At 38.7% G+C, this 7,516-nt stretch overlaps 1 protein-coding gene across 1 annotated transcript in view; it reads left to right on the top strand.

The window, feature by feature from the left end:
* Positions 1-1,563: 1,563 nt before the first annotated feature.
* Positions 1,564-7,516, top strand: part of CLNK (cytokine dependent hematopoietic cell linker) — a 32,857-nt gene continuing 26,904 nt past the window's right edge. Inside the window, exons 1-3 of the mRNA XM_074904532.1 lie at positions 1,564-1,625; positions 2,625-2,674; positions 6,492-6,529. Of these exons, the coding sequence (XP_074760633.1) occupies positions 1,567-1,625; positions 2,625-2,674; positions 6,492-6,529 (147 nt within the window). The 5' untranslated portion in view covers positions 1,564-1,566. The remainder of the gene's footprint in view (positions 1,626-2,624; positions 2,675-6,491; positions 6,530-7,516) is intronic.

The following is a 7,516-nucleotide window of genomic DNA, read 5'->3' as shown; positions in this document are numbered from 1 at the left end:
GGACAGGGGGAAGAGTTTTGCAAAGAATGAAATTGGTTTTTTAAAGGACAAAAAAAAATATACCTGAATGATAAAGAACATAGAGATGAAAGAAATCAGTTACCTGTTCGTATTCCTGATGCTCCAGAGAGATAACTGAGAGGTACAGATTTAACCATTTAACCTAAATTCTCTACAGTTATAGGAACTGTTCAAGCATACCTCTCATGCCAACTTCACAGCTGAAACTAAAATTATGTCTTCTCATTCTAAAATTTGCATCTTTCCATGTGTGGCCTTTAGTGTTTCCACAATGACAGAAAAAATAATTAGCAATGTGTACATTCAAATATTGATTACAGGGGGCTTTTGCTGGGGTTGGCTTGTTTGGGTTTTGTTTTGTTTTGTTTTTTAAATAGGATTTGGGGATGTGTTTATAAAGAAAAACTGAAGCTAGATTTGGCAACACTGATTACAGGATCAATGAATTTAAAGGAATTTGGGCAGGACTAGGTCCAAGCGACATTGTTCAAGAGAACATGACCATCTTTACAACCTGTAGGAATTATTGGGTGAGACAATCACAGAATCACAGAATAATTCAGGCTGGAAAAGACCCTTGGGATCATCGAGTCCAGCCATCAGCCCTATTCTACAAGGTTCTCTCCTACACCATATCCCCCAACATCTCATCTAAACAACCCTTAAAGACACCCAGGGATGGTGACTCCACCACCTCCCCGGGCAGCCCTTTCCACTGCCTGACCACTCTTTCTGTGAAAAATGTTTTCATAAAAGCCTCCCCTATTGGAGTTTGAAGCCATTCCCTCTTGTTCTGTCACTAATTCCCTGTGAGAAGAGACCAGCACCAACCTCTCTACAATGTCCTTTCAGGTAGCTGTAGAGAGTGATGAGGTCTCCCCTCAGCCTCCTCTTCCTCAAACTGAGCAGTCCCAGCTCCTTCAGTCGCTCCCCATAGGATCTGTTCTCCAGGCCCTTCACCAGATTCATTGCCCTCCTCTGCACTCGCTCCAGCACATCGAGATCTCTCTCGTATTGAGGTGCCCAAAACTGGACACAATACTCCAGGTGTGGCCTCACCAGTGCAGAGCACAGAGGCACTATCACCTCCCTACTCCTGCTGGTCATACTATTTCTAATCCTAACCCTTTTGCTGCAAACACGGAAGTCTCCAGTAGTCAAAGGGTAAAAGTTTAAATCATCTCAGTGTTTTTTTCAAGGATTTGCAGATCAGTACTATTTCACATGAATAAAATAAGGAGGTCTGTAAAAATGAGTAAAAGAAGGATCACCCAAAACACTGGATGCAGGAATTCAGTTTCCAGCTTTTCATCCTCTCAGCAGGAAAGTGTTGTTCATTTTTCCAAATAGTTGGAAACAACAAGAAAATCAAAAAAATACACAGAGAATGGAAATGTTTGAGGCAGAGAAGAAGGGGATCATTTACATATATGCATTTCCCAGATCTGAAAATTTGTTTTTCAACTCTGTTAACACATTTCTTCCCCACTTAGTGCCATTTACTAACAGCAAACTTTTTTCAATTCTGTCAGAGATAACAGGAAAATGGTAGTACAACACCCAGCAGATTCAAAGAGCAGGAAGACAACTTTGCCAAAAAATAAGTAAGTAAATAAATTACTCTTTAAAGCACTGATAAGTAACACCAATAAAAGCTTTATTATTGATGTGTCCATGCTCTAAGCAGCAAACAGCAAAAGACCAGATGACTCTAGTGTGGTTTACAGCCTGCTCACTGAACAGGAAACCACTCAGCTTCATTCAAAGCTGCTGCTAACCTAAATTATTTTGTAATCCTAAGAGTAGGGCAGTTGAAACTCAAAGATTTGTGTTGACATTTCACAAACTTTGGGTAATTCCAAGGGTGGATGCTTTGATACCAGATAAAATAAGCGTGCATTAATACAGTCTTAATGTGATCCCTAGCCACATCTTCATTGCAAAATATTTCTTCTTGTTGTTTCTGAATATTAAGTAGTACTAACTGCAATGATCCACAAATGTTGCTGGACAGGCTGATACAGAGTCCACTGGGTAAAGAAAATGATGGCAAGAGAACTGTCATCCAGGGCACCAGAGTAAAGTTAAGATCCATTTAAGTGTTTCTTCTGTACTCAATATAGCTCATATATTCCCTATGGCAGAGTAATAGCAGAATGGAAGAATACCACAGCAGGACTAGGGGAAATTGTTATACTGACTCTGCTGGCTGGCAGAATGGGAAGGGAGACAGGTGCAGTATCAGAGCTGCATGCTAAAAGAGAGGTTTAGCTCCTATCTCCCTAGACAAATTCATCCCTTGAATATACTGAGTATGCTAAAGCATCAATAAGGTTGTTATAATATTTATGTCTAAAATGAATGTTTGCAAAACGAGTAGAACTCTGTGTAACTGCATCAGACTTGAAGCTGTAAGTGAATAAAAATGTAATGTTTGACCCAAGATTGTTGAATTTCCAAATCTACCGAATCATTTTTCAAATTTAATTAACCTTGTAGCTTTCATTCATTCTGATAAGCTAGACTCTTTGAGAAGTTTCATAGAACAATGGCAATTTCTAATATTTAAATAGATTGATCTTTTTCTTCTTTTATGTCTTTAGATCTTGTCCAAACATATGTGCAGCAATGAGTCTGGATATACATCCAAAAGGTAAAATTCTTTCAGTACTGAAAAAGAAAGTACTTGTAATGTCTTTTTACCATACTTATTACTCAGAGTCAGTGATAGTTTGTAACACGCAAGGCATGACAGATCAGAACATTGTAAGATCATAAAAGTTAAAATTAATTGTAAAAATAAAGGAAAATAAATTGATACCCACTAAGTGGAAATTGCATACCCACTAATGAAGAAAGCAAAAAGGTGTTTACTTCCAGAGTGCCCAAAAAAATGTTGGCTTCATGACATTACACGCGGAAAAAAGTGAAAAAGTCATCCTCTTGTTGGAGACTGAAAACATTCTGTTGGCTGAGGACCTCTACAAAGCAGCTGAGGGAATTTTCCTTTTTTCCTCTGCACCACTCATGAAAGACTTTTTGCTGTTTGCTCTTTCAAACCAATGGAACAATGACACAGGATCTCTACATCTAATTTTATGACAGATTATGATCAGTACTAAGCATGTGTTTAAATCACATTGATTTCAAAGTGAAACACTGCTCCTACTTAAATTAGTGGAAAATTATACTGTGTTTCACAACTGTAGCTGAGCTAATAGATATTTAATGCAAAGCATATAAAATTATCTAACTAAATAGGGGCACAAGTAGCCAGATAAAATTTGGTATACCATATGTTCACTGTGTTATGTGAAGTTTGCTTAAATGCATTTGATATCCATATAATACAGAAGATATCAATTTAGGGCTGGAAAAATCAGTTCTGGAAAAATAAAACCCAGCACTCTACCATCTTACTGCAAATCTTTTATTCTCTGTGGACAGCTGCCCATATCACAAAAGCTTACCGGAACTGGCATTTATTCACATGCCTTTTTCACAGTCTCTGAAGCAAAGCCTGCCTAGCCTTTTGCTTTGTTCTGGAATTAAACCTATACAGTTCAGGAAGCTTCTACTTGACTTACCTAAACCCTCCAGAGACTGGAGGAAGATACCCATATACTTAACAGGACAAGGTCTTACACCGTACTTTTGGACTGGACAGAAAAAAGTGACTGAAAACTGCTGTGCAGGTTCTTCTTTACGGTATTTCCAGCCTCATTTTTTTCCACTGAAGGGGTTAGGAGACACCCTGTCAGGATCACAAGGTTTATTAAAATATAACCCACAATACTTTATTGCATTCTGTCACTGGCTGAAAAACCACAGTGACTGAAAAACCACTGTGCATTCATAGACTCAGAAGTCAGTGAGAACGGATTTACCTTCTGTTTTCTCATTTCAAAAAGGGCTATATTTCTGACACTGGGTTTTCATGTACATATTCCTAACCTGTCACTGTTTTGAACAGACATTTTTTAGGTCACTATGAAAAGCAAGCAAGGTTGCCAGAAAATGCACACCACTTTAGTCCCTTGCAGATTGAAGAGAAATTAATTTCTTCCCTTTTGTCTTTTGACATCAGGCATTCTCTGTCAACTGGAAGAAACACACCCCACATATGCCATATAAATGTAACACCTTCCTATTGTTAGAACTGATATACTCCATTTATTAATTTCACAGAGAATGTAGCAAAGCAACAAAAAATTTTCAGATCCTATATTTTCAGTCCCTTTAGCTTGAGGAGACTCTGATTCTTGCCAGCTCTAAGTCTTTAGCTTGCAGTGAAAAAATACTGATGCCAGAAGGTCCAGCTGATTGCAACTACCTGGCACAAAGATTCTGTCCTCTTTCATCCCTGTACAATAGCCAGTGCACCAGAAGCCAGGAAATTTGAAGGTGTCCCCGCTCATTGCAGAGTGGTTGGGCAAGGTGACCTTTAAAGGTCCCTTCCAACCCAAACTATTCTATGATTCTATGATAAATTGAATGTTCCAGGGAGATATATAGATATAGTAAACAGCAGAAATAGTCTCCCCGCAAGTGATGAGCCTCTGCAATGGTCTTCCACCACCCGGCTGGCATGCAGCACTTCTCAAGGCCCAATATGTACAGCATTGCTGACAGAGTGAAATATTCATCTTCAGTACCAAAATGTCATCCTTAAATAACAGGAGGAGTGGTTTCTAGCTGGTTTGCACTCCTCAGCTAGCACAGAACAAATATTTGGACATTCACCTTATGTAAAGGGAATGCCTGCAGGAGAGCAGCAACACTGCCTCTCCCTTCACTCGTGCTGTGCAAAGGAGGCATTAGAAGAAAAGGAGAGGGAGGGCTGGAGTTCCTCCAAACTCTGGTGATTCCTGTATAACAGAATATGTTATAAACTAACCTGGTCATCCAATTGTAAGCTGATGTTGGATAGCAATAAATCACCCCAAAAGCTCGTGTTAAACAGTCCCCTTTCAGCATTAAGCCTTGAAATGCATGGCTAATAATTTCTTATTCTTGAGGATGTAATAACTATTTTTATTAACAAAGCTAAAAACTCTACAATTTAAGACACTGACTGCCTTTTTTCATTAGTACATTGGTACTACCTAGTTTTCCTCGTCTGCATCTGTTTTCCTCAGTAATGCCATTGCTTTAACAGGGCTTACTTCTGATTTGCACCAGTATAACTAGCAGAAATCACACCAGTTTGCATGAATAACTCTCCCTCCCCACCGCCTGCAAATGACCTGCTGAGAAGAGATAAAAGCACTACATATATTGAATAAATGAACATTCAATGCCATCTGCTGGGGTATACATAACTCTGCAATACCAGGCTCATGCAGTATTCAGAACTTAAAATAACAATAGCGACAAATGTAAAGAGGCTGTTTAGATAAAGGCTGGCTTCTTTCAAAACACAGCTGGAAGGGAGGGTTGTGGGATGCTGCCCATCCTTCACACACTTCAATACAGGGTACAACACCCGGGCAAGAAGTGGGTCTGGTTTTAACTCTCTCCTTGGCATAAAAGGGTTTCAGTCCACAACTGCTGCTTCTTCCTAAGCATTAGAGCATGCTGTAATTATACGTTATATGTTAGGCTTAATAGAAGGACTTTCATGCTCTGATTTAGAAATCAGGCTATTATGTAGCCACAGATGCAAGATTTGTGAGGCTACAGGCATCCTAAGCAAGGATTGCTTCAACAGTCCAGAACAACAGCACGTACTGGGCAAGGACATACTGTCTGTTTTACATTGAAGTCACTGGATTAAATGTGTAAATCAGGTTAAGGGTAGAATTTGGGAGTCTCCTCTCAAGTGAATTCACTCTCCTGTTCATCAGCTTTTTGGCCTTGTAACTCATGCTCTCCTGGCTATATGATGGGCAGACAGCCACTACCTAGCCTGTGTTTATAGCCTGGTAGTTGGAGTGTTCTCAGTTTTGGGAAACGTGAATTTGGAGCTTCTCAAGATGAAACTAGAACACCAATTTCCTGAGTGAGTGCTGTGCTACTACAGAAAAGACATCAGCACAACTAACTTTTCTGCTCAGTTTTGAAAGCAGGAGTTCTTCTGCCGCTAAAGGAACAAGATATTTTTCTATTCAGAACAGGGATTTCCAGAGCAGGATCCCCAAGCTCACCAGGGTGAGCCCTTACAGTTCTGCACCAAGCAGCAAAACTCAGAAGAGAGAGAGGAATTCAAGCACATCCTTCTTTCGGTCTTATCTTTGGGCAGACTTAAACATGCTTGCTAGTGGTTGTGAATCCCATTTCCACACAGCTACTTCCTCATGCATTGTATAAGTCAACAAACTCATTGGTGGGTTTGCTTCATATCCTTTGTTTTAGTATCTGTAGAATACTGTGCAGCTGGCAGATTTTTATTCCTTCATATAAGTTATTAGTTATTATATCATTTTCTACAGAATTACACCTGCTGACATTTTTTCCTCCATTTCATACAGAATACAGAAGAACTATTCCTGCTAATACCTATAATTTTGTAAGTATCACACCGTTATTCCTAAAATTTTACTTTTCTTTCCTTTCCTCTGTGTGTTAATATCATCTTGGCTATATTGCTGGTAACAGAAAATGTAATCCTCACTGTTTGTTAATACAAAATAAAGCATGAGAATTGCAAAGTATATATGAGAACTTCTACTTTGTTTTAGTGGGAGCTAGGTTAGAGAAGTGACTCACTAGTCAAGTCTCCATTTATGATCTGCATCTAAAATATACCTTTATGATAAGATGATGTGAAAATAACAGGAGTCAAGATGAACAAGTAGATAAGTCATAAACCTCAAGGTTTAATATGTAACCAATGTAAATGAAAGCTGAAAAGCTAACAGTACACATTTTGATGTCTTCCCATTTGTTATCTGAAAACTGTCTTTGAGTTTCAGCTCAGGCATATAAGAAAAGACAGCAAATACCTTACAAGTCAGAGAAGGATGAAAAGAAAGCACAAGTCTATTGCTTAATAAGCAAGTTGAACAAGTAAAGAATGACTGAAGAAGGTTGATGCAATCAATACTTTGACTGCTTCAGTTTTCATAGAAAAGTTAATTACAGTCAGACACTATATGGGATTAATACCAACTAGAAGGTAGTAATAGTGCAGAGCAAAACAGGAAAAGAACAGCCAGAAGAATATTTACTTATGCTAAAGCACTTAAGTATTTAAAGTAATTTCAGAGACATTAATTATCTTTGGAAACTCTCCAAGGAGTCCCGAGTTCCTAAAGCAATGGAAAAGAACAGTGGTGACCTCAATTTTTTACAAGAAAGCAAGCAAATCCTGAGGGCTCACTGGATACCTGGAGAGACTATTAAACAAAGTCAGTCTGAAAGAATATTTTGGAAATAATTAGTCTTATTATGTAAGAAATTGCTAATGTGAACATGAAGAACATCTCATCAACTCCTCAAACCAGAGTAATTTCCTTCTTGGCAGAAATACAACCATAGTGGGGAGAAAAAACAG

This window comes from Athene noctua, chromosome 4 (assembly GCF_965140245.1).
Source record: "Athene noctua chromosome 4, bAthNoc1.hap1.1, whole genome shotgun sequence".
Taxonomy (NCBI): domain Eukaryota; kingdom Metazoa; phylum Chordata; class Aves; order Strigiformes; family Strigidae; genus Athene; species Athene noctua.
Note: the sequence above shows the minus strand (reverse complement) of the source record. Positions and strands in the feature narration are given on the sequence as shown.